The sequence below is a fragment of the Lathamus discolor genome, chromosome 5 (assembly GCF_037157495.1).
Source record: "Lathamus discolor isolate bLatDis1 chromosome 5, bLatDis1.hap1, whole genome shotgun sequence".
Taxonomy (NCBI): domain Eukaryota; kingdom Metazoa; phylum Chordata; class Aves; order Psittaciformes; family Psittacidae; genus Lathamus; species Lathamus discolor.
In genome coordinates, this window is record NC_088888.1 from 123,982,413 (window position 1) to 124,005,974 (window position 23,562).

At 48.8% G+C, this 23,562-nt stretch overlaps 2 protein-coding genes across 6 annotated transcripts in view; one reads left to right on the top strand and one right to left on the bottom strand.

Moving 5' to 3' along the window:
* The window catches only part of RTN4 (reticulon 4), a 49,046-nt gene extending 39,346 nt beyond the window's left edge, over positions 1-9,700 (top strand). For all 5 annotated transcript variants that reach the window (XM_065682511.1, XM_065682512.1, XM_065682513.1 and 2 more), the window contains 5 exons: positions 721-859; positions 6,294-6,363; positions 6,973-7,019; positions 8,200-8,258; positions 8,638-9,700. In XM_065682511.1, coding sequence (XP_065538583.1) covers positions 721-859; positions 6,294-6,363; positions 6,973-7,019; positions 8,200-8,258; positions 8,638-8,680 — 358 coding nt within the window. In that variant the 3' untranslated portion in view covers positions 8,681-9,700. The remainder of the gene's footprint in view (positions 1-720; positions 860-6,293; positions 6,364-6,972; positions 7,020-8,199; positions 8,259-8,637) is intronic.
* A 1,071-nt stretch (positions 9,701-10,771) lies between these two features.
* Positions 10,772-23,562, bottom strand: part of EML6 (EMAP like 6) — a 116,907-nt gene continuing 104,116 nt past the window's right edge. Inside the window, exons 33-41 of the mRNA XM_065682510.1 lie at positions 22,333-22,490; positions 21,132-21,246; positions 19,802-19,990; positions 17,969-18,141; positions 17,225-17,387; positions 15,661-15,764; positions 14,406-14,559; positions 13,962-14,062; positions 10,772-12,286 (exon numbers count right to left, since the gene is read on the bottom strand). Of these exons, the coding sequence (XP_065538582.1) occupies positions 12,262-12,286; positions 13,962-14,062; positions 14,406-14,559; positions 15,661-15,764; positions 17,225-17,387; positions 17,969-18,141; positions 19,802-19,990; positions 21,132-21,246; positions 22,333-22,490 (1,182 nt within the window). The 3' untranslated portion in view covers positions 10,772-12,261. The remainder of the gene's footprint in view (positions 12,287-13,961; positions 14,063-14,405; positions 14,560-15,660; positions 15,765-17,224; positions 17,388-17,968; positions 18,142-19,801; positions 19,991-21,131; positions 21,247-22,332; positions 22,491-23,562) is intronic.

Here is a 23,562-nt window from a genome sequence, read left to right on the forward strand (position 1 = left end):
CCAGATGTTCTTGTCCCACAAACCTGATTGCTTCTTGTCTGCATACCTTCACCTACACGGTTGTCCTTACTTGAATTTAGGCAGTGAAGAGCACGTGTCTGAAATGGGCTTAATTTGTGGTTCAGGTACTGAATATCTTACAGATGAGCTGAGAAGGGTGTGCAGATTGGAGCCAAGCATGGATAGCAGAATGCAGCCTTGAAATGGCTGCCTACTGTAGTTACTGTTTGAAGTGTTTGCATTTGCTTTGGACTTGCCGCAAGGCTGTGCTTGGCTTTGCCTTAAGTGACAGCCATGGGAGCCTCCAGTGTTCATTTTTCAGCTTTTCACCCCAAATCAGAATCCCCCCTAAACAAAAGCTCAGCAACTGCAGCAACTATAACATGAGTGCCCTGTTACAGATGAGCTGCATTGCTCCTTCTTCCTCCAACAGGCAAAATAGATAAATTAATCTCTAATTAAAAAATCTAAATTGCTGTGGCCACTGCAACTGCAGATAGAAGCATCAAAATGGTGGAAAGAACACTTCCCCATATAGGAGCTTATACCTTTATCTTAAAAGAACTGCTGTCACTAACTGTAAGAACTGTTTTTAGCAAAAGGTTTTTCCCTTTATAGAATTCAAAGGAACACATGTTGATGTTATATATATAAAACATATGTTGACACTGCTTGGCAGTACTCCTACAGTGAAGTTTCATAAGCTCTTCTTTCTTGCAGGGCTTACTTGGAGTCTGATGTAGCTGTCTCTGAAGAGCTTATTCAGAAGTACAGTAACGTTGTGCTTGGTCACATTAATGGCACAGTCAAAGAGCTGAGACGTCTCTTCCTAGTCGATGACTTAGTTGATTCTCTGAAGGTAAGTTTGCTCCAGGGTAGAAGCAGCAGCCTTGTGTAAATAGGTCCCTTGCTGACCTGGGTTACAAAGCCCACTAGTCCTCAGGAACGTGGAGGAACAATAGCAGCTTTGGCGCTGTGTAAGTAAATAAGGAGTTTTTGTTTGGGTGTTGGAAGTAATGAGCCTTTTTGTTTGTCAAGAAGTAGAGCTTTCTGTTAGCCACACTGAGCTGAACATCAAGTGCTGCCTGCAGTAACAGTGGATAACTTTAGCTCCGCTTCATTTTGCCGGTATAATAATAACCAGTGGAAAACTGACATAATCCCTGGCTGCATGTAGCTCAGCCTTACACCTCCTCTTTGGTGCTGAACAGCAGAAATCTGCTGCTTTTAGTCCTGCACGTCACTGAAACGGGGTTTGCAAGTTACTCTCCCTGAAGTGTGCAGTGCTGCCCAGCAGATACCTTCAGTAGCTGCAAGTAGCACTTTTGAAGGTGGCAGAGCAAAATTGACAGTGCATAATAATAGTGATAGAATTGGCTGCAAACCCTTCAGCTCTGCTCTGTGAGGATTACTTTCCCTCCTTTCAAGCTAATAGTGTTCCTTTGTTTTTCAAACAGTTGTTTCCTTTACCAAGTACAATGTGCTGGCCCTTTCTTTCTCAGTTTGCTTAATCTTCTTGGAAGAAAGGAAATCCCTCACTCAGGGCTTTGTAAAGTCCTTTGAGTTGCTGCAGGGTTGGGGGAAGGGAGAGGAAAAGGGAAGATTGTGTTGGATCTCTGCAGTATAAATCAGAGGTGGATCTCAGGATCTTACCCAGAGCTTCTGATCCAGTTTCTCATTATGATCCAACTTAAGCAGAGTTTGTGCTGGAAAAGCAGCACCTGATGCGAGTCTGCAGTGAGTCCCATCCCTCTGGAGATGGGGGAGAGGATGGGGCTGTGGGGTTGTTACCTGGGGTCTGCTGCTGGTGATAAAGATGCATTTTCTCCAAAGGGAAGAGGAGATGGAAGATATTAGGCTGGGGTTTGATGTGTTTTGATGGATGAATAAACCCTCTCGCCACTGCTCATTAGTCTGGGCTGTATGAAGCTGTGTGTCACAGTCGTGCTTACGGAACTGAGTACTTGGGATTCATCTCTGCAGCATCTGAAGGCCACAGCCTTGGCCAAGAGAATTACTGTTCCACAGCCAGAATTGCATTTGATAACTAAAACTTGGAGTGTGAGGGAAGGAAGGGACATACCCTTTGTCTATTGTGGGGTTTTTAAGGGGATTGAGTTTCAGCGTTCAAAGAAAAGTTAACTTTGAGTCATGTTTGATCTGCCTGAACACCAGCACAGAAACTTTGGCAGCCACAAGGTCACTTGTGTTCCTTTAATAATTAAGCCCTTTGTGATACGTTTCTTCATCTGAGTTATAAGGGTTGTTTAGAGATCCCGATCCATTGCAGGGAAGGAAAAGGAAGCAGTGGGCAGCCAACTCCTGCTTCAGTTGACACTGTTTAGAAAACCAGGCCTTGCAGAGGGATTAGGTAGGAAGCAGAATTAATTCCAGTCAGAATGCCTTCGAGGCTGTGGGCTATAGGAAAGACATGTTTGTTCAGCTCAACTGATTCATTTCCCTTCTCTTCTGACATTCAAAACGTTTTATGTATGTTAATGAGTGTAATTTATGGTAGCTGGGAGCAAACCTTATCTGAAACCAGTGAATGTCAGGAGAGTTCATGAGCACAGGTTACTGATCTGAAGAGCTTGTGCCTGAGGAGGTGATGCTGATGCTGGGGTCTAAGGGAGTACAGCAGCCCTGGTTTAACACAAAATAGAAATGTCTTGGCTCGTGTAGTTTAAACATCTTCACTGTAGGAAGCAGCATGTTTGTGTATAATTAGAGAGCTTTAATGTAGGAGATGTCTGCAGGTCAGGTTATTGTGTGTAATAGTCCTGGCTGTAAAATCCGTCTTGTGAAGGATTTTCTTGCTTTATTAAACAATGCTTCAGACATGGAGGTCTTAAAATGGACTATAAATATTTATGCAGCTCAAAGAAGCTCCTCAGAGCTTGGGAGGAGCAATTCCAGAGGAGCCCTTGCCAGGGAGCCCAGGAGAGCTGCACTTTGTCCTGCTCAACAGCGATGTGCTGCCGCAGCCGGTCTGGCACTGAGCATGGTGGCTTTTGCCTCTGCTCAGTTGATGCTTTGAGAAGCAGAGCTCCTTGCTGCAACTATTTTATAGTAAAGAAATTGCCATATGGACATTCCTGGATTTGCCATTAAATTGTGGTGTGCTCTGGGTGCTGGGGAGTTAGGAATCATTGGAAAGAGAGAGGCAAAACCTCGATGCAGGCCCATCAGATACACTGGGGTGTTACTGGTGTGTGGATCGTCCTAACGCTCAGGCTGAGCTTGGGCATGGTGCTTTCCCTTGGTCGTGAGTGTGTGGGAAGAGCAGCATTATCTTTGTAGGTCAGTCCCGGGTTGCCTTCTGCTTTCTTTCTCATCTGGAGCTTGAAGTGCTTAGATGGGTCCCAGGTAACCCCTTCTGCGCTTGAGAGGCTGAGTTGTCTCCTTTCGAAGGAGAACAAAAACCAGAGGCCAGTGTGTAAATGTGGGATTGAGGTCAGCTCCACTTAATCCCAGAGCAGTGTTTTAACTGACAAAGTGTGTGAAGGGAAGAGGAGGAGTTGTGGGAGGAGAGTGGGAGGTTTTGGCTGCACTGCGTTTGCTTTGGTAGCCCTGGCGTCTCGCAGCGATGTGCTAGAGGAAGTTGGTCTTGTTGGGTTTAGGGTTCCCACTCCCGCCCGGGATGAATAAGTGAAGGGGATTACAACCTGCACATGCAGTCATTAGACCTTAGGCTGGTCAGACTCTGGGAGGAGCAAAGCCTGTGCCAGCCAAACATTAACTCCTGGATTTCGATCTTCTTTGGGCCATAAAATCGGTGCTCACTGAATAGGATTGGGTAGTGCCGATAAAGGTTGGACTTTGGGATTGATTCAAGCTGTTACCCTCTGCTTGCATGAACTTGCATTTTCTGCCTCGGTCTTAGTCTTCAGCAGCGTTACTCAGTGCTCACCTGGCCGGATGGTGCCCACAAGAGGAGGTGATCGAATCACAGATTCAATTAGGTTGGAAACGCCCTTTAAGCTCATCCAGTCCAACCACTGCCCAGCACTGCCAAGGCCACCCCTGCCCCATGGCACTGAGGCCTCGTCTCCACGGGGTGTGAACCCTTGCAGGGCCGGTGCCTGCAGCCCTGCCCTGGGCAGCCTGTTCCAATGCCTGAGCACCCTCTGGGGCAGGAATTGTTCCTCAGCTCCATCTAAACCTGCCCTGGGGCAGCTTGAGGCCGGTTCCTCTTGTCCCATCCCTTGTTCCTTGGGAGCAGAGCCCAGCCCCTCCTGGCTCCATCTTCCTGTCAGCAACAAGGTCCCCCCTGAGCCTTCTCTTCTCCGCACTAATAGGTGGCTGGCTGGCAGGATGTGTGTGCTTGAAGCTGGCACCTTCAGTTCTCTGAATGCAAAGCCTGCAGGAAAAATCAACCTGAATGACCACAGACCTGGGGGTATTTTTGCTGCATTAGAAGTTAACTTCCCTCCCTTGGCTGGGCAGGGGGATGTGCTGCATGTCCAGGCTTGCTGTGCAGGGAGAGCATTTGCTCTGTTGAAGTCTCTTGTGCAGAGGCTGGCAGCCAGCGCTCGCCCTGGCACTGCAGAGCAGAACTGGGCCAAGGTTTGAATGAATCATGAGGGAGGCTGGAGCAATGAGCTGTGTTTTGCTTGGTAACCCTGCCAGAGTCCTTCAGTCCATGGCAACATCAGCCTTGCCTGAGGGGTGACTGTGCCAGGGGGTGCCTGCGTCACATCGAGGAGGAACCCAGAGATAAGAAGTGCACGACTCGGAGTTAATGCTGCTGAAGTTTGAATGGGATCAGCTGCTTTGAACGAAGCTCTTGCAGTAACTTCTGCTTGTTACAGGGGTCCCACAGTTAAGCTTGCGTTGATTCTCATGCCCTTATCTTGCTGTTGGCACTTGATTTTGTTTGGTTTGGATACTTTACATCTTACGATAAGCTAAAAGTGGATGTTTGGATACATAACTTCAGTGTGACTCAGCTGCAGGGCAGATCCTTACCCGCTCCCATCGGCCTTCAGCATGCAGCTTTTTCTTCCCAGGCCTTTGTACCAGTCTTCTCCTCACACTCATCTCCTGCTCACCAGAGTGCTTCACCTTCACTCATTACAATCATAGAATGATTTGGGTTGGAAGGGACCTTAAAGCTCATCCAGTTCCAACCCCTGCCACGGGCAGGGACACCTCCCACTGCCTGTTCAGTGTCTTGCACACGAAAGAAGCCCATGTGCTCAGGAGAGGAAAGGGCCGAGGTCTCTTCACAAGCAAAGCGCGATTCCGTGTTTAGCCGGAGCCAGGCCCTGGTAAATGCGCTGTTTGTGACAGCCAGCCCCTGGCTGCTGCTCAGCTCCTCGTGGGCCATGCAACACTAGAAGAACCGGGCTGCTTTTCCTTGGGGAGGAACCCTGCACAGAAATAGCATCGGCTGCCTCCCCTGGTATAGGTCAGAGGTGTGCTCGGGACACGCTCCACCTGGCTGAGCACGGGGGCCCAAAGCCCCCTTCTTTGTGCAGGGCGAGCGGAGGAGCTGTGTGAGTGCAGTCAGTGGGTGCTGGGGTAAGAACAGGGACTGGGTGTGAGCTGGGCTGGGGATGAAGCCAGCAGTTGCAGCACTGAGGGGGTTTGGGTGTCTGTGAACAGAAGGGACACCTTTGCTTCTGAGTTTGCCTCCGACTTGGAGCCAGCTTCCATTGCCCGGCGCTGTTGACTCCTCTCTGAAGTTTTAGTATCCAAAGCTCCTGTTTCTTAAAGGGTAAAAGCCAATCAACCCAGCCTTGCCGTGTACCTCCAGAGAGGTTTTAGTCCCAGGGTGACAGAAACCTGCCTGCCCTGGTCAGTGTTCACTGAGAGCTTTGCTGAGCCAAAGTGTGACTGATCGTTGGTACCAAGCCTGGATGCGCTTGGATGCTGTTGTGCTGCCACCCCAGCAGCTGACCGGCTTCCCAGCTCTGTCACACACCAGCCCTCAGACCTCTCGCTTCCTTGTCTCGTGCCATCTCTCTGGAGGGTGGGAGGTAGGAGCTGTGTTTGCCCATTGCTGTTTGACATGGATTTGAAAGCACCAAATAATGCAGAGGACACGGAGCAGCCACCAAGAGCTCACAGCTTGTGGTCACTGCAGACTCGGGCTCAATTCAGCCCATGACCCAGACCACATATCCCGTTACTGAGCCCTTCAGCCGCCTTGTCGCTCCTCTCTCATTACACGAGACATCCAAGGGTGAAGGGGCTTGGGGTGTTTCAGTTCTGTGTGTGTGGTTAAAGCTCTGAGCAGTTGCAGTGGCAAGGCCACGGGCTGACACACGCTGTTTCTCTTTCCTTTCCAGTTTGCAGTGTTGATGTGGGTGTTCACTTATGTTGGTGCCTTGTTTAATGGTCTGACATTGCTGATTCTGGGTAAGTGTTTGAAACCATGCCCAATACAGAATAACCAGGGGAAGCACTGAGGTCTGCTGGGTACCATGGGGCTGCTCCTGTGTTCTGGAGCACGTAGCAGGATACGGTAGCTCCGTGTCCTTTCTCTGGGGTGTTGATAACACTGGAACAGGTCATTTTGAACCGTGTTGTTCCAAACCCAGCAATCTGAGCAATTCAGACTTTGTATCATTTGAAAGCACCTTCTGTTGTGCTTGTCCCTGTCGGGGTTAGCCTGGGGCTGCGGAGGAGGTTCCAGCTGGCTCTGGCCATGTCCCACCACAGGCAGTTTTGTTCCTCGTATCCCAGAGCAGAGCTTCAGGTGTTGGAACCCACCTGGCCCTGGCAGAAGCTGAGGCATCCCCTCATAACCCACAGTGACCAGGTTGGGGTGCTGTGAATGAGACCTGGAGACCAGCCCAGCCTCTGCTTCGCAGGGGTTATTGAAATTAGCAGCCAACAGTTGCTCTGTGTGGCTTGGTTATTTCTTGTACCTTGTGGAAGGCAAAGTCAAGGTGTGGAAGGCAGGGTTTGTGTTACCTGCACACCCTCCCTTCTGTCTGTTTATACCTCTGCTGTGCTCTCTCCCAGCTTTGATCTCGCTCTTCAGTGTTCCTGTTATTTATGAGAGACATCAGGTGAGTGCTTCATGTGAATCACAAAACTGCCACAAGCGAATAAACCCAGAATTCACCCCAATCTGCTAAAATCCTGAAAGCCTTTCAAAGGCCTTGAGCCAGGAGGCAGTGCCAGGGAGGTCACGTTCACTTCGGAGCCCGGGCTGCGTGTGCTTCCCCTCCTCTTCAACGGCAGCATGGGAGAGCTTCCCCAGCAAGCAGTTCGGACAAAGGCCTGATTAACCTGGAGGCCTCCTCTGCCCTGATCCAGCTTGGGCAGGACCAGAGCAGAGCACAGTGCGGTAATCCTGATGGAAGCACGTTTCTGCAGAACCCTTTGGAGCTGATGGTCGGGGTTCACCATGCCCTGTGGAATCTGTTTAAACCACGACACCCTGGCAGGAACAGGAGGTGGGAGACGCTTGGCTCAGTCCAGAGCTTCTCCTGCGGGAGACAAATGTGAAGGGAAGAGACAAGAAGGAGCCAAAGGTGTTCAGTTCAGTTCAGTTGCAGCCGGGCTGGAGCAGGGGCTGCCTGCTGCAGGTCACAGTGCAGGAGGGGGCAGCCAGCCCCGGCTTAGCAGTTCCTTCTCCTCTTTCACAAACAAGGCTGCTCGGGGTCGGGGGGGGACCTGGGACGTGGGGAGGGAGCAGAAGGGCTGGGAGCAGATGGTGGAGCCTCATGGGCTCCCCTCCGAGCTCCTAGGAGGGAGCAGGGTGCTCTGCAGGGAAAGGAAACCCCGTGGCCCGGGGAGGAGGAGGGACAAGTTGTGTGGCTTAACCCGGCTCCGCAATCCTCTTGAGGGGCTGAAGCTGCTCACCGAGGGCATAAGCTGGTTACCAGCCCCGGCCCACCTAAGCCGCTTCCCTTCCCTCTGCTGCCCAGAGGCACTGAGGGCCTGGGCTGGTTGTGCCACCCTCGTGTTGGCCTGGAGCTGAGGCGGGGAGCCACCAGTGGCTGCTCTGGAAGCCAGAGGTGGATTTCTGTGGGCACGTGCCCGCTGCTCCCTGCTGTTCCGGGGCAGCCGCTGCTGTGTGCTGTGCCTGAAGCCGGGGGCACTCCAGCGTCAGCCTGGGACACACACACGGGTGAGCCCCTTCCTTACAGTCTGTCTCCTGTGTAAGGCACGTGTTGCGTGGTGGGATTCTGCAGCACAGTAAGTGTAAGAGCTGCTGGTAACATCTGTCCTCTTCCGTTTCAGGCCCAAATTGACCATTATTTGGGACTCGTGAACAAGAATGTCAAAGATGCCATGGCGAAGTGAGTAAAACTGCACTTTATAAGTAGCATTTAGAGTTCTCGGTACCTGTGGCGTTCCTGTACGTAACAAACACATCACGTGCACTGCTCCCGGGAGGAAAAAGTCCTTTGTTTAAATTTGGAATGGTTACAAAATCAGCTCAGTTCTTGCTAAAGCTGCTGCTAAGTTAATCCTGTATGACTTCTACCAGAAATCTGTGTCTTTCAACCCAGGGCCCTCAGCAGTTGCAACTCAGGGGGGAATGGAGAAGAATTGAGCGGTTGCGCTGGGTTGTATGTTGCTGTGATCATTACCTTGCCATGCTGCTGCTTTACGACTGTGTTTTACACCTCCTGCTTCTTGTTCAGTACTCAAATGCCGTTCTGTTCCCTCTTGCAGGATCCAAGCAAAGATCCCTGGGTTGAAGCGCAAAACCGAGTAAAAAGCCTGAAGCAACGTATCGATAGGAAGTTCATCTTTTAAGGGGGAAAAAAAACTACTCATTTGGATTTACACGGGGAGGGTCAGGGAATAGCAAACCCCTTGACATTGCAGTGCAATTTCACAGATCTTTATTTTTTAGCAACGCAGTGTTTGAGGAAAACAAAAATAACTGTTTTGACTGCCATGTGTTTCATCATCCTAAGTATCGTAAGCTGCTATGTATGGATCTAAACTAATCATCTTCCTCTATCCTGTGTGCAGCAGCACTGGCTAACCCAAGAGTTGAAAGCTGTACATTTTGCTTCGTCAGCGGTAGTCCCTGCGGCGTTCCCGGCTGGGGCGGGTGGAGCGGAGGCACTGCAGTGTGTGCACGGTGTATGGTCTGTGTAGGTTGATGCCCATTTTCTAAACTGAGATGTTTTAGAAGAATTATACCATTTGAGCAAGTTTTGAAAGCAAACCTTGCCTTTTTGGTATGAGTTATAGCTGTATTGTGATTTTATTGTTTTATCAATTGCCAATATATATATATATATATATATATGTGTTTCACAAAGCTTAGATCTTTCAGCTGCTCCACAGTGCTTTGTACTTCAGAGAATTGACTGGTGGCTGGACTAGCTCTGCAGCACACAAGCTTGAACCCCAAACTGTCTGTGTAAACACTAGCATCTGGTTAAAACAAACAGCGAGAGGGGGATGAAGGAAGGAACCTCCACATACACCTAAAGCAAGAGACAAGCATACACTTTGTGGCACAAACGTACAGTAGTTGATTCTGATCTCTCAAACCCTCATAATCTGTGGACCGAGTATCTAATGCTGCAAATGTTGTTGGGAACCCTAAAACCTTGTTATGCAAGAAATAAGAGAGAATTTCTCCACTTGCAGTTTAAGCTGTATTGAACCAAGTCTGTGGAATGCATTGTGAAATGTAAAAAAAACCCAACAAAAAGGCAAAAAAAAAAACCCCCCAACCAACCCAAACCCCAAGTATCAATAAAGCTTCTAGACAGAACCTGGTGGCATTTTGCTTTCTTGAGGCAAATTGATCTATTTGTGTTTATTTTGTTGAAGCTCATGGTGATTCAATACCCATTGTACATGGTGGTGGCCACAGTGTGTAGGCGATGTGAGTCGGTGGCTCCTCTCAGTACCTGTTCTTCCTGTCCGGGCAGTGCGAGGCAGTTGGGGCAGTTCCAGTTCCAGAGCTCTCGTTCCTGACGGCTCCAGTGGGCGCGTGGTTCTTGGCTGTGGCTCTGGTTGGTGCTGCCGCTCAAGTGGCGTGAGTTGGGTGTTGAAAATGGTGAAAGGGGCATTCCAGCCCCAGCCAAGTGAAGGTGCCTGGTTTGCTTTAGGGACGATTGATGTGTGATGCCGTAGTCTGCTTGGGAGCACACTGGCAAGCAGAAGTCCCAGTGATCCTTCCAGATCAATTTGTTGAATCTGATTTAAGAGCTGGACCCTGGAAACCTGTATCCAGATTGCTTTGGGACACAGATTTGTAATTAATGGCATCCTGACCATTAGAAAATAAATCCATGCGCTAGGACTTGACTCTACAGTATCGGATATGGTGACTTCTGAACCTTTTGTACATAAAGCCAGACCCTAGAAACACACAATGTGTTTCCTGACAGACACTACTGCTTTAAGCTGCTTGTCACATCACCAGTGATTAATTCATTCTGGTTCTATCTGGGATACAATCCATGTGGAAGGAAGGCAGAGAAGGTGCTCGCTGACATCATCACCTGCCAGGATTACATCATCTCAGCAAGGAGGTGTGGCTAGAACAAGGACTGCATAGGGCCCTGTTGTGTATCTGACAAACTGATCTTCTGTGTAGTGATACAAGGCATTAATTAATAAATTCAATTGTAAAAAAGGTGATGCTTTGAGGTTGCTGAAGCACTTTTGTGTGGTACCTGGCCACTGATCCACTCCTTGCACTGGATATTGCACCCAACAGCCGCCTCTGTGCAGTGGGCATCAGAAATGGGTTGGCAGGAAACTTCCCCCGGTTCAGAATGGTTTGGTCCTGACCTGGGGCTCAAGCGCTAACAAACATCTCTTCTCAAAGACCAAATGCAAGTCTCAAGGTTTTATTTTGGCCTTTATGTCTTTGATCAACAGTCTGTTTACAAGAAAGGTGATTTTAAAAGACATTATTCTCGCCGAAATCTCAGAAATCCTTTGCCATTGCCCACACTTCCCATTCCTTTCCAGCCGCTTTCATTGGAAAAAGTTGAACTTTCCTCCAGTTCCCCTGTCCCTGGAGTTTTGGTTTTGACAGAAGCACTGAAGGGCTTTATTTGCCTTGCGTGACCCCCTGCTCGTGGTCTGCTCTGCTCTCCTGTCCCACAGGAGAGGTGATGATGGGAACAGGAGTCCAAATGAGCACAGGGGCTGCTCTTCCCAAGGGCAGGTAAATGTTTGGTGTGGGAGGGGGCTCTGTTCTGCTCACAAGCAGCAGACACCGCTGCGCATGGGCAGTGCCAGGTGTTCCCTGGGATGCCTGCAGGAATGCCCCCAGCACAGGAGGAACAGGCAGCAGTGATGCAGAGGCTTCCACACCATTAACAGAGTGGATGGCCCCTGCCTGTGGAAGCAGTTACCTAAAGCACAGTTTCCCATAGACAGGGAGTGGATGAGACCGTGGGGAACAGCTTCCTCACTGTTGGCATCTTTAACCAAGCCTCTCCCCCTCTACTCACCATTTAAGCTTCGCACTCCGGCTGTAGTCGCGCTACCACCACGCACGTTGTGAACAGCTTACCAAGGGGTGTGATGCCATCAGGGAATTGTCCTTAGAACAGCACAGAGCTGCGTCTGTTACGAACATTTTGGAATTCACTTGTGAAGGTGTTGAAACCCAAAGCAGAGAACGGGGACAATGGAAGTAAGTACACAGCTGGGAAAGGTGGTGATGGTTAGCCCTCCTCTGTGTGAAAGTTATAGCACCGTATGTTGAAAGCAAGGGGTGGGAGGCAAGGCTGTAGCCCGTACTAATAGAAAACTATTCAAAGGCACTTCATGGATAGAAAAATTTGCCAAATATATATATTTAAAAAGAAGATGGACTTAAAAACTGATAACTTTGCTCCTTCGCTCGCTGACAGCTGAAGTGTGACCCCAGCACGCCCGTTCAAACCTGCAGCTTTACTCAGTGCACCAAAGGTGAGTTTGAAGCAGGTGGTGAAAAACCCACCCCTTTTCTTGAACAAATCAAGCCATAAATTTTGGAATGATGCAAATTAAAGGGCCCAGCGTTTTCTCCGTGTGCTCCCTTCCCAGACGGGGTTTAGATAACACAGTATTAGGCAAAAGCAGCTTTGTGAGTGAACTGTTCATCACTTTGGCCTACCCGGGTTACAAAAGGATTCCCTTTCAGACGTCTCCTTCCTCCTCGGGGTTAGCGGGCGAGATCACATTCAGTAAATGCTATGAGTAATCTGGAGGTGTCACGGTGCAGCATCGCGTGGAGGTCACGGCAGCCGCAGGGCTCGAGGCGTCGTGGCTGTCCAGGCTGGCCCAGTCACTGGTGGTGGCAGTAACAGCGGTAAGGAGAGGCTGCTTTCAAAGGCAGCGCCACACGAAGACACTGCAGGGGAAGGAAGGGAGGGAGGCGTTAGTTTGCAGCACCAAGAGAGGCTCTGTTAAATGCAGACGTTATGGATCCATAATGCCTGTAAAGACATCAGTGGCCCCAGCTGTGGGTTTACCAGCCAGCTGCCACATACAGCAGCGTGGAGCCCGGAATGGTCTGAATGCGCTTCCCTTTCTCGGGAGAGATACAGCACCGTGACCAGCTCCTGCCCGTGTGTTCAGTGCGGGCCGGGGAACGCCGTTGTTTGTTTTACGCTGTACTTGCCCTCAGAAACCAGCAATCCCCTCCATAACCACTGGCCAAAGCAGGGCAGCTGAGCTTACCTAACGTGTGTCCTGCAGGGTGAGGGCTGAGGTGAATGCAGCCTTTGTGCCCATGCAGCTGCTTTGTGATGGGACGGAGCCTCCTGCTCCCTTTCTCAAAGCAAAACACTCCCTTCGCCTCCGCTTCCCCCCTTCCTCCCCCATAACCCCCAAAGCAGTGCAAAATGTATGGGAGGTGAGGGGGGTCCTTCATTACCAGCGTGACTGCAGCAGCGACGGTGGATGCTTTAATGTGGGAGAACTCGTGCAGTGAGCGTTACACTGACTGCAGCGGCAGACCGGTGTCTGCTGCAGGCTTCCTGCGAGGGGGCCTGGGGTCAGCAAATGTGCATCGGTGTTTAGGGTTCTGCTTCTGGAAAGCAGCAAAGTCAATCCTGCGGTCCCTGGCTGCTGTTTTCCTGCTGAGGAAGCAGTTATACATTCCTGCTGCTTGAACGCAGCTCTCTGGTACTCGCTCCTGTTGGGATTTGTGCCTTATCATTTCCTACCTCGTTGGTTTTCAGGGGAAAAAGCACTTTTTCTAGTTCTGCTTCGTGCTGTTTGAACTTCTCCCATGGGTTGTGTTTAACCACGTTTGGTTTTTATTCCTCACCTTTGTGCTCCCCGTTTTGCTCGGCAGTTGTGTCCTGTGAGCAGTACTGGGAGCTCAAATTAAACACGTGCGGAGTGAGAGTGGAGGGGAACCTGGCTGCAGTCACACGTGTGTCTGTGTCTCTGTGTGTGCATTTACTGGCCTTTTCTTTGAAGGAGAAAGCAAAGCCCACCTCAGACCTCGGGCACCTTCTGCACCTCCTGCTGCTTGAAATGTCTTTCTAAATCTGTCCAGCCCTGTGTTTGGCCGGAATTCCTGCCCTACCCTTTGCTGGGCAGGAGCTATTCAGTTATTTTTGTGTGACTGACACCCCCACCAGCTGTCTTTGAGTGGTCTCAATGTTCTTCAGGCACACGTGTGGGGCCTGTGCCAGCAGCCGGGGCTCCTTCTGCTACCTCTTGGTGCCCAAAGCCTCAGAGCTGGGTGCTGGCCAGCGCAGCACCAGCTCTGCTCTGCCTCTGCCCACAGGGAGGAGGCAAACCAGGGAGCCTCAAGCAGATGCTGCTAAACACAGGAACGCAAATGCAAGATGTTTTAGGCAGTAGAGATCACCTTGTGAGTGGTGCCAAGGTGGCAGGATTTGGGTACAAGTGACCATGAAATGCATCGATCCCAGGGTCAGAGAACCAAGCTAAAGCTGCCGCACATCAGCAGGCTGCGCTGATGGGCCGAGAGCGGTGTTCAGTGCGCTGCTGTGCGGTTGGTGCTGAAGGGTACACACAACACCTTGGGTCATCCCCGCACCAGCCCTCACCTGCAGTCGTCTCCTCCCGTGCTGATCACGTACTTGTCGTCGTGGGAAAAGCGGATGTTGGTGACGTGAGCGGAGTGCCCGAAATACCGCTTGTGCTTGGCCTGTGGGGAAGGACACGTGCAGGTTGGCACAGCAGCCTGGCACTAGGGTGATGGAGCTGCCTCGTGGAGCCCAAACCCCAGCAGTACCAGTGCTGTGAGCGCACAGTAACCCCAGCTCGGTGCTCCCTCCTGTGTGTTCCTCCCTCCCTGGCTGCTGGAGGGTGGCTACTCCATCACCTGCAAGCTGCTCACCTGGGGACACCCAGCTCCCATGCTCCTGCAGCCATTCCTGCTTGGAGCTGGCCCGCTGGACCCCGCATTTGGAGGCCTTAAAATCACAGACCGAGGAGCCTGAGCACGGGCAAGGTCAGGCTGTTCAAGTTAAAGTGAAATATCCACTTACAAATTTTTCTGTGCATGGGAAATCAAACAGTTTCACCAGCCCGAAGTCGTCCCCTGTGACTATGTTTAGGCCAGCATGGGTCACACATGCACAGTTGACATCTGCTTTATCTGCGTTTCGTGGCCAAATTCCAATGACTTCGTCTCCAAGAATGCTGTTCCAAAAACAAGTTGAAAAAAAGAGCATTAGACCTTAAGGCTCACTCGCTGCTGCTCTGTTCCACAGCATGGGGAGGCAACACAGCTCAGGGATAAGTAATTGCTGCCTTTTAGAATAGTCTTTTCCTTCTAAATCATGGCACTGAATGCGATCTCATCACAGAGACCATCACTACAATACATCTCTGTGTGACTCACAAGATCACCTCTAAATCTGAACCCTCGCTGTCCATAAATCCTGAGGTTTACCTCCTGTGAACCTCTCTCATTTTCTACAAGCAGCTACAGTCTCCTCCTTTCCTCAAGGACACACAGGGACCCTCCCACGGGGTTTTTGACAGCAGCGTTCTCTTAGCTGTAAGTTACTGGATGAGGGGATGCTTGTTGGGTGTGGAACACTTCCTAAAATACCTGCTCTTCCCTTAGATTAAGCTCCTTTATAATCATTCCTATTTACCGGCACATTAACTGTCAGATGTGTCTGCCCCACTCCCACGATCAGGAGTCCTTAGGAACAAGGAATTTGGGGTAGATCCTTATGCTTGGTAGCAGAGGAGTGGGAGGAAGAGGAGGATTCTCACTTACCTTCTCCTCAAACAGCCTCTATTACCACCCGCTCAGATCTCAGATCTGCCTTTGGCCTCTTCCACTTTGCACATGATTAGAGTTTTGTAATCATGTTGGGAGGGGCCCATATAAACCTATGGCAGTGAATGTATCTTAATGATACCCACAGCTCCTTCCTTCATAGGCAGCTCCTGTTTCCACGCTTCCCATGCTGCTTGCGTTTGTTGATGTGGGGTAAGGTAGCACCTACACCAGTGTGCCAGTGGAAGCAAAGCTTGACATGGTGCAGAGCCCCATGAGGGCAACAAGCCCTTGTGGGTGTCTGACAGCCCTCAGCATGACTGCAGTAATAGTTACTACAGACACCAACCAGCTATAAAGGTGTGTAGAGAGATGAGTGTGGAAGAGAGAGCGCCGAGGGAGCGTCTGTGTGCCCTGGGGACATTTCAAGCCTTTGGTTTACACAACCTGACCTTCGTTCTGCATTAGAGCTGCCCCAACCAGGCAGAACACTGCTCTTAGTGCTTTACCTGGTCCATGTGGCCCACGTGATCTTCTCTATTAAAGCAGGATCTGTTATCTGCTTCCCTAGCGGCACCTCGTGCACTTGGCGCTTATAGGCACCCGTTGATACCTGAGAGCAGGAAAGGAAAAAGCTGGTGACTTTGCCATAAAGACATCATTGTCTACATTTAGAATCATAGAATCATAGAATAGTCAGGGCTGGAAAGGACCTCAAGATCATCCAGTTCCAACCCCCTGCCATGGGCAGGGACACCTCACACTAAACCATCCCACACAAGGCTCTGGCCAACCTGGCTTTGAACACCGCCAGGGATGGAGCACTCACAACCTCCCTGGGCAACCCATTCCAGTGTCTCACCACCCTCACAGGAAAGAACTTCTTCCTTATATCCAATCTAAACTTCCCCTGTTTCAGTTTGAACCCGTTACCCCTTGTCCTGTCACTACAGTCCCTGAGGAAGAGTCCCTCCCCAGCATCCCTATAGGCCCCCTTCAGGTACTGGAAGGCTGCTATGGCGTCTCCATGCAGCTTCTCTTCTCCAGGCTGAACAGCCCCAACTTCCTCAGCCTGTCTTCATATGGGAGGTGCTCCAGTCCCTGATCATCCTCGCGGCCTCCTCTGGACTTGTTCCAGCAGTTCCATGTCCTTTTTATGTTGAGGACACCAGAACTGCACCCAATGCTCCAGGTGAGGTCTCACAAGAGCAGAGCAGAGGGGCAGGATCACCTCCTTCGCCCTGCTGGTCACGCTCCTTTTGATGCAGCCCAGGATCCGGTTGGTTTCTGGGCTGCGAGCGCACACTGCAGCCGGCTCATGTTCATTTTCTCATCGACCAGCACCCCCAAGTCCTTCTCTGCAGGGCTGCTCTGAATCTCTTCTCTGCCCAGTCTGTAGCCGTGCCTGGGATTGCTCCGACCCAGGTGTAGGACCCTGCACTTGTCGTGGTTGAACTTCATAAGGTTGGCATCAGCCCACCTCACAAGCGTGTCAAGGTCCCTCTGGATGGCATCCCTTCCCTCCAGCGTATCAACCGGACCACACAGCTTGGTGTCATCGGCAAACTTGCTGAGGGCGCACTCAATCCCACTGTCCATGTCAGCGACGAAGATGTTAAACAAGACCCAGTCCCAACACCGACCCCTGAAGGACACCACTCATTACCGGTCTCTTTCTTTATGTTGCACCCTTTTCCTTGAAATGAGACAACACTTTGCTTTTAGCACACTGATAATCTTCTAAGGTAGCTGGTTTTGACTGGGATAGAGTTAATTTTCTTCCCTGCTGACGGTAGCAGGATAACCCTCAATATAAGGGAACTAAGCTATGTTGTTGCTATGGGCAGAGATGCAGAACCCAGGGGGAAGACCTGAGTATTTAGAAAGAGGGCTATAGGGCCCTATGAACATTCTGAAGGCAACCCGAGTTACCTGGCCTACCTTGGGAGACTTAGAGGCACCTTGAAGTCCAGAGCAACTTTGGAAAGCTTCCCTTTGCCCTTTCTCACCTCCGTATTGTTATTGTGTCTGGTAGCAGGGAAGTCACAGTAAATCCAACCAAACAAGACTTACCTGGATGTACCTGCTGTCTGCAGAGAAGTCCATCTGTATGACGAAGCTTGCGATGTCTTTGCAGTAGCCTATTCGGTTCAGGGTCGTACCTTGAGTGAGATCGTAGAAATCCACAGTATGTTCTTGTGAACCCACTGCCAAAAACTTGTTATCGGGGCTGATCCTGGACAATAAAACATGGAATGGGGATAGAATTTACTGCTTCTGTAAAAGATTTTCTTTTGCTTCTCATGTTAATAAGAGAGAGCAGATTTCTTCTACTGGAAAACAACAAAAACCTTCTGTAAGCAGCAAGACTGAATCCAAACCAAACCTTGATGCTCAAAAGATAAATAGGATGGAGGATACTGTATGAACTGATGTTAGTGCATAAAGCACACAGCACAATGTGCAGAGTAACCCTGCTCCTCTGGGAGAAAGCAACAGGAATTACTATTTTAAAATGGTCTGTGATATTCATTCCCATATTCCCAGTTCTACAGCACACAAATTCCTAGCAATGTCCAAGTGGATATAACTGGATTAATAACAGGAATATGCCAGATGTGATATATGAGACACATAAACTTTACATATATGTAAATACAAGCTTTAGGTATATATCAAGCCACTAGTTGGCCAGTAAATGCATTTCATGCTGTCACACGACAAATACGGAGTTATAGCGAATCTGCACATCGGCTGGGATCTCAATGGCCCTTTTCTTGAGTCAGGGCTGTGCATTCAGCTGCAGTTCTGACCTACCTGATATCCTGAATGGCAGATTTCCTGTCTCGCTTCTTGCCCCAGACCTTAAGGCTGTTCACAAGTAAAACCACGAACTCTCCGTTCTTCATGCCAATGGCAACCATGTCACCATCGGGGCTGTACGCGGCGCAGCGCGCGGGGTGGCCCAGGTTCACTTTGTTCAGCAGTTTCTGTGTTAACACAAGCAAGAGGCTCAAACCTGCCCTGGGAGAGCTCCCAGAGAAGGGAAAGCTTCCAAACACAGGGGATGGAAGCCCCTGATTAAAACCAAATGGTTTGGAGTTTCCTCTAAATATAAACCTGAAATTTCACATCAAAAATCACATCCCACCAGGCATATGTCACAGAGCAGACTTCACCGGAGAGATGTAACTCAGATGGGAGTTTCGGGTTTGCGTCTTGTTGCGGGGCGACTTCATGCTTTACACCAGAAGGGACACTATTTATCAGAAAAGGCAGAAAAATCCATTTCCCATTTTGTGTGAAAGTGATTTTGGCAGCTTCTGCAAGTGCTGATCAGGGCAGGGTTTCCATTTCATTGGCTGTGTGAAAGCAGCCTGGAAAACTCCTGCATTTTTCACCTATCTGACTGTAGAGTGAGAGAATCATAGAATAGTTAGGGTTGGAAAGGACCTTAAGACCATCAAATTCCACCCTCCCTGCCATGGGCAGGGACACCTCACACTAAACCATCCCACCCAAGGCCCTGTCCCACCTGGCCTTGAGGTTCACAAACTGTATCAAATGGATCACAAACTGTATTTGTGATCTATTCATTTTCCATATTAAAAATGATCCCTGCAGGCTCAGGTAACTGCATTTTGAAAAGGTTTGTGTAGGCTCCCACAGGCAGAAACCTTTTTATTAGTTTTTAAAAATGTTCCATTCATTTGTTACTTTTAAAACTGATTGTTGGTATAAAACTTGACTTGGCAAAATAAATATCCTGGACTACACTACAGCATCCAACCTGGCCTTGAGCACTGCCAGGGATGGGGCAGCCACAGCTTCTCTGGGCACCCTGTGCCAGCGCCTCAGCACCCTCACAGGGAAGAGCTTTTTTGTATCCAACCTAAATCTCCCCTGTTTCAGTTTGAACCCATCACCCCTTGTCCTGTCACTACAGTCCCCGGTGAAGAGTCGCTTCCCAGCATCCTTGTAGCCCCCTTCAGATACTGGATGGACTGGAAGAATGTAACTGCTTCTAAAGAAAGTCTCTAAGGAGGAGGGAGCCATGTGGCCAGCAAGGCAGGCTTAGTGTCAGGGTCTGTGTATTAGTGACAGGACAATCTGTGTCAGCCGGTCTCTAGGCATGGAATAAAACCCTTCCTTAATCCATGCCAGCCTGTGCTTTCAGATCAAAATAGGCCATGCACAACAAAAGACACTCCATCAGCATGAGGGCGTTTAAACTTGTGCCCAGAGAAACTGTGGCTGCCCCATCCCTGGCAGTGCTCAAGGCCAGGTTGGACACAGGGGCTTGGAGCAAGCTGCTCCAGTGGAAGGGGTCCCTGCCTGTGGCAGGGGTTAGAGCTGGAGGAGCTTTAAGGTCCCTTCCAAGCCAAACCAGGCTGGGGTTCTGAGATTCTACATAACTGTGTTTCTCTGCAGAGTGCTTGCAGTTGGAAAGAGCAGCAATGCTTCCTCAGCAAGGACTCCCCCTTCCACATCACCATGGAGCAGGGAATAAAAAGAACCACACCAAACCAGGAGAAACACATTGCTCTCTCTCTGTGGCTGCGCAAAGGTGCATACGTACAGCTGGAAATCCACACTGTTGCGTACAATGATCATATTTTATCATATACTTTTAAATTCAGCAATACTCACTTTGTCAGACAGGTCCCAGATTCTTGCTGTTCCATCATTACTGGCAGAGATAAATATGTCTTTTGAGGGGTGAGTTGCTAAGCCCCAGATTTCCCCTTCCATGTGACAGTCAATCAACAAGTTTGAAGCAGCATTTTTTTCCCCTACTTCAAGGATTTCTCCGTCTTTTGTTCCCACTAAAATTTTTCCCTGTTTGTAGGTGAAATGAAGAATAAGAGATAGGTTATCAGTGTAAGAGACAGAATAGATCCTTAGCAGTGAATACCAATGTATCGCAGAAATACTTGTGATAACTCATCCTGATTTGTACTGCTTGTTCATGCAGCATCTTAAAAGCAGAAGATTAAACCACGGATACTTTCACACCTCGGCATCTGCTATCATGTTCTGGTGTTACTGGTGAGTGCTGTGGTGGATTTGCTGCTTGCTATTAAGGATTTTAATTCAGAGCAGTGCTTACATACAAATTGGCAAAGGGTGATTCTCATACCTTTGAGGTAACAAAATAATGTTGGGCAATAACAACAGGGGTTTAGGCTCAGACTGTTGAAGAGCACCTTGCATCTACTCTAGCCACTCTGTCATTGTCTAAACTGTAAATACATGGAAAAAGCATCAACAGATACAGTTTGAAATTGGTCAGTGGCTACTTGATTAGAAACATAGAACATTCCTCAATGGTGGGATTAACAAAGAGTATATCAAATTCCTAAGACATGATTTATGAAGATAGAGACCGTTTCATGTGGTGTTAGGTTGGACAGATACTCATCATATAAAATAACACTCCTGCATCATCACACACTCCTTTCACAACATTTACAAGTGCTATTTAAATGTGTGCAAAAGTGACTTTAACATGTAAATTACTCAGTTATTTCTATTTTCCACTCTACCAAAACTTAAAGTCAACTGATAATTCTCAGCATCAACTTGTTCTATTTGTGACTTTAGCTAAAAACGAAGCTAGGATCCTCTCTGTCCAAGTGAAGCATCTAAGCTGTGCCCATGTTTCACAGGAAGCAAAGCTCATAAAGTAGGCACCTAAATTCCTTTTGTCATTTGAAAAGAAAGGTGGGACACAGGGGTTCTGCCCTGGTGAAATATGTCCATACGCTTCCTTGATGACTATAGAGGAAAGGCAGGCCCCAAGTGCCAGAAGTGTGATCCTCATGCGGCTTAAAGCCCTTCCTGAGCTCAGGAAGACACGTAAGGACACATCACTGGGTAGGCAGGCAAAGCCTCCACACATAATGCTACAAAAATCTTCCCCCCCGTGTCTCCCAGCAACCTCCACCAAGAACAACACGCAGGGGTGCTGCTCACTCACTTTGCCTCTGCAGACGGAGCGCACGCACTCAATAAGCTGTCCTGTCTCAAGCTGGAACGCTCGGCATCGCTTCATCTCCTGGTCCCACAGCTTTACAGCTCCCCCTTCTTTAGTGCTGAAAAGAAGGGTGCTGTGTTAGCCACATCTCCCTCTGCACAGGCTACAACAAAGCCCATATGTAAATCCCACCCGTATTCTTCTAATCAAAAAATAAGACATACACTGAATCACTGTATCTAAGGGGGCTGGAGCATCTCCCATACAAAGACAGGCTGAGAAAATCAGGGTTGTTCAGCCTGGAGAAGGGAAGGTGCATGGAAACTTCAGTGCAGCTTCCAGTGTCTGAAGGGGGCTGCAAGGATGAGGAGAGGGACTCTTCATCAGGGACTTTAGTGATAGGACAAGGGGTGATGGGTTCAAACTGAAATGGGAGATTCAGGCTGGAGATAATGCAGAAGCTCTTCCCTGTGAGGGTGCTGAGGCGCTGGCACAGGGTGCCCAGAGAAGCTGTGGCTGCCCCATCCCTGGCAGTGCTCAAGGCCAGGTTGGACACAGGGGCTTGGAGCAAGCTGTTCTAGTGGAAGGGGTCCCTGCCCATGGCAGGGGTTGGAGCTGGAGGAGCTTTAAGATCCCTTCCAACACAAACCAGGCTGGGATTCTACGACTCTATAAAGACACCTCACTATTGTGTAACGGAAAGTAAATAATGTAAATGGCATCACACTTTATGTTTTGAACAGTATTTACTTTGTAAAAACCAAACTGTTCTCTTGTCACTTAATCTCAAATCTCTGTTGCCAAGACAAGCTTGGCAGATTTGTTACTTCAAGTAAATGACAGAATTTACTCATCAGCATCTCCACTGGGAGAGGTTGTCTGTAATTTGACAGAATTAAAAAACTAAGGAAAACCCACTTCTACCAGGCTGGCAGGAGCTTATGCAGGTGCTCCTATCAATTGCTAGTTTGAGGTTCAGTACATCCTTCGCACATAACATGCATTACTGTGACCCTTGAGTATCCTACTTATTAGTGCTTTACTAAGATATCTGTGGGCATTACATCAAATTTAGATAGAAGCTGCCACAGTAGAGATGCCATTTATCTCTGGGAAGCATTGTGTACACCTGGGGTATTGGATAAATTAAAAACAAAATGAGAGAGAGAAAAGCTGTGCACTGTAGGAAGGTTTTGTATCTTACGGTCTCTCCTTCCCTCCTGTAACAATGAGTCCGTCTCGAAGGGTCGTGTACATTGTGAACACTGGCCCTGTGTGAGCTTTTGCCACAAGCCTGACCAGAAAATGGTCCTTCCACACGTAGACATCTCCATTTATGGCACCAGTAAATGTAAGGTTATTCTGCAACAAAAAGCAACAATCTCTGATATAATAAATACCTCAGCAGTTTTGTTCAGCTTCAGTTAAGACTCTTTTAGCTACTGAATTTCCTGAGAAAAGTCAACTCTGCAATGACTGTAGGAATCAAAACCATCTGCATTGAGAGAATGAGTTTAATGACTGCACTCTAAGGGTGTTTCTTTGGGATCTTATAAATCATGTGTGTAGAACACATTCACCTCATGCATCTATCTTGAACTTTCAGATGCATGTGCTTCTTTTGGTGTGCCCATGCAGTGCCATGGCCCCACTGGTGAGATGGACAGCAGGTTACCACTGCTGAATTCTAAGTGATGCTGCTTTCTTCTTGGAGTATGTGTCAGGGAGAATCCCAGTACAGGTGACTGGCAAGCAGGATCTTCCAGATGTTGAAAATGAAGTGTATAAATTTAACTGCAGAACTAACTCGGTACCTGCTTTATGCACCACAGCAATGGCATAATTCCTCATAAAAGGAAGCCAGTGAGATTCAATCACACATACTTGAGGAAGAAAAAAGCACCCTAGAAGAATGACATATTCTGATCAAGTTGAGTTCATCTGCTGGTTTTGAAAAGTACAGACAAGCAATTTGTTTGTCATGTCATTATATTCCACTTCTTGTTTAAAATCACTTTTGGGGTCTTTCCTATCCATTACATTACTCCTATTTTGCACTGGAATAATTCCACTGAAGAGAAATAAATGTTATGTTTACAAATATGTAAAGGGTAGGTGTCAGGATGATGGAGCTAGGCTTTTTTCAGTGATATCCAGTGATAGGACAAGGGGCAATGGGTGTAAACTGGAACATAGGAAGTTCCACATTAACATCAGGAAGAACTTCTTTACTGTAAGAGTGACAGAGCACTGGAACAGGTTGCCCAGGGGGGTTGTGGAGTCTCCTACACTGGAGATATTCAAGGCCCGCCTGGACAAGTTCCTGTGTGATGTACTGTAGGTTACCCTGCTCTTGCAGGGGGGTTGGACTAGATGATCTTTTTAGGTCCCTTCCAACCCTTGGGATTCTGTGATTCTGTGATTCTGTGTTTGG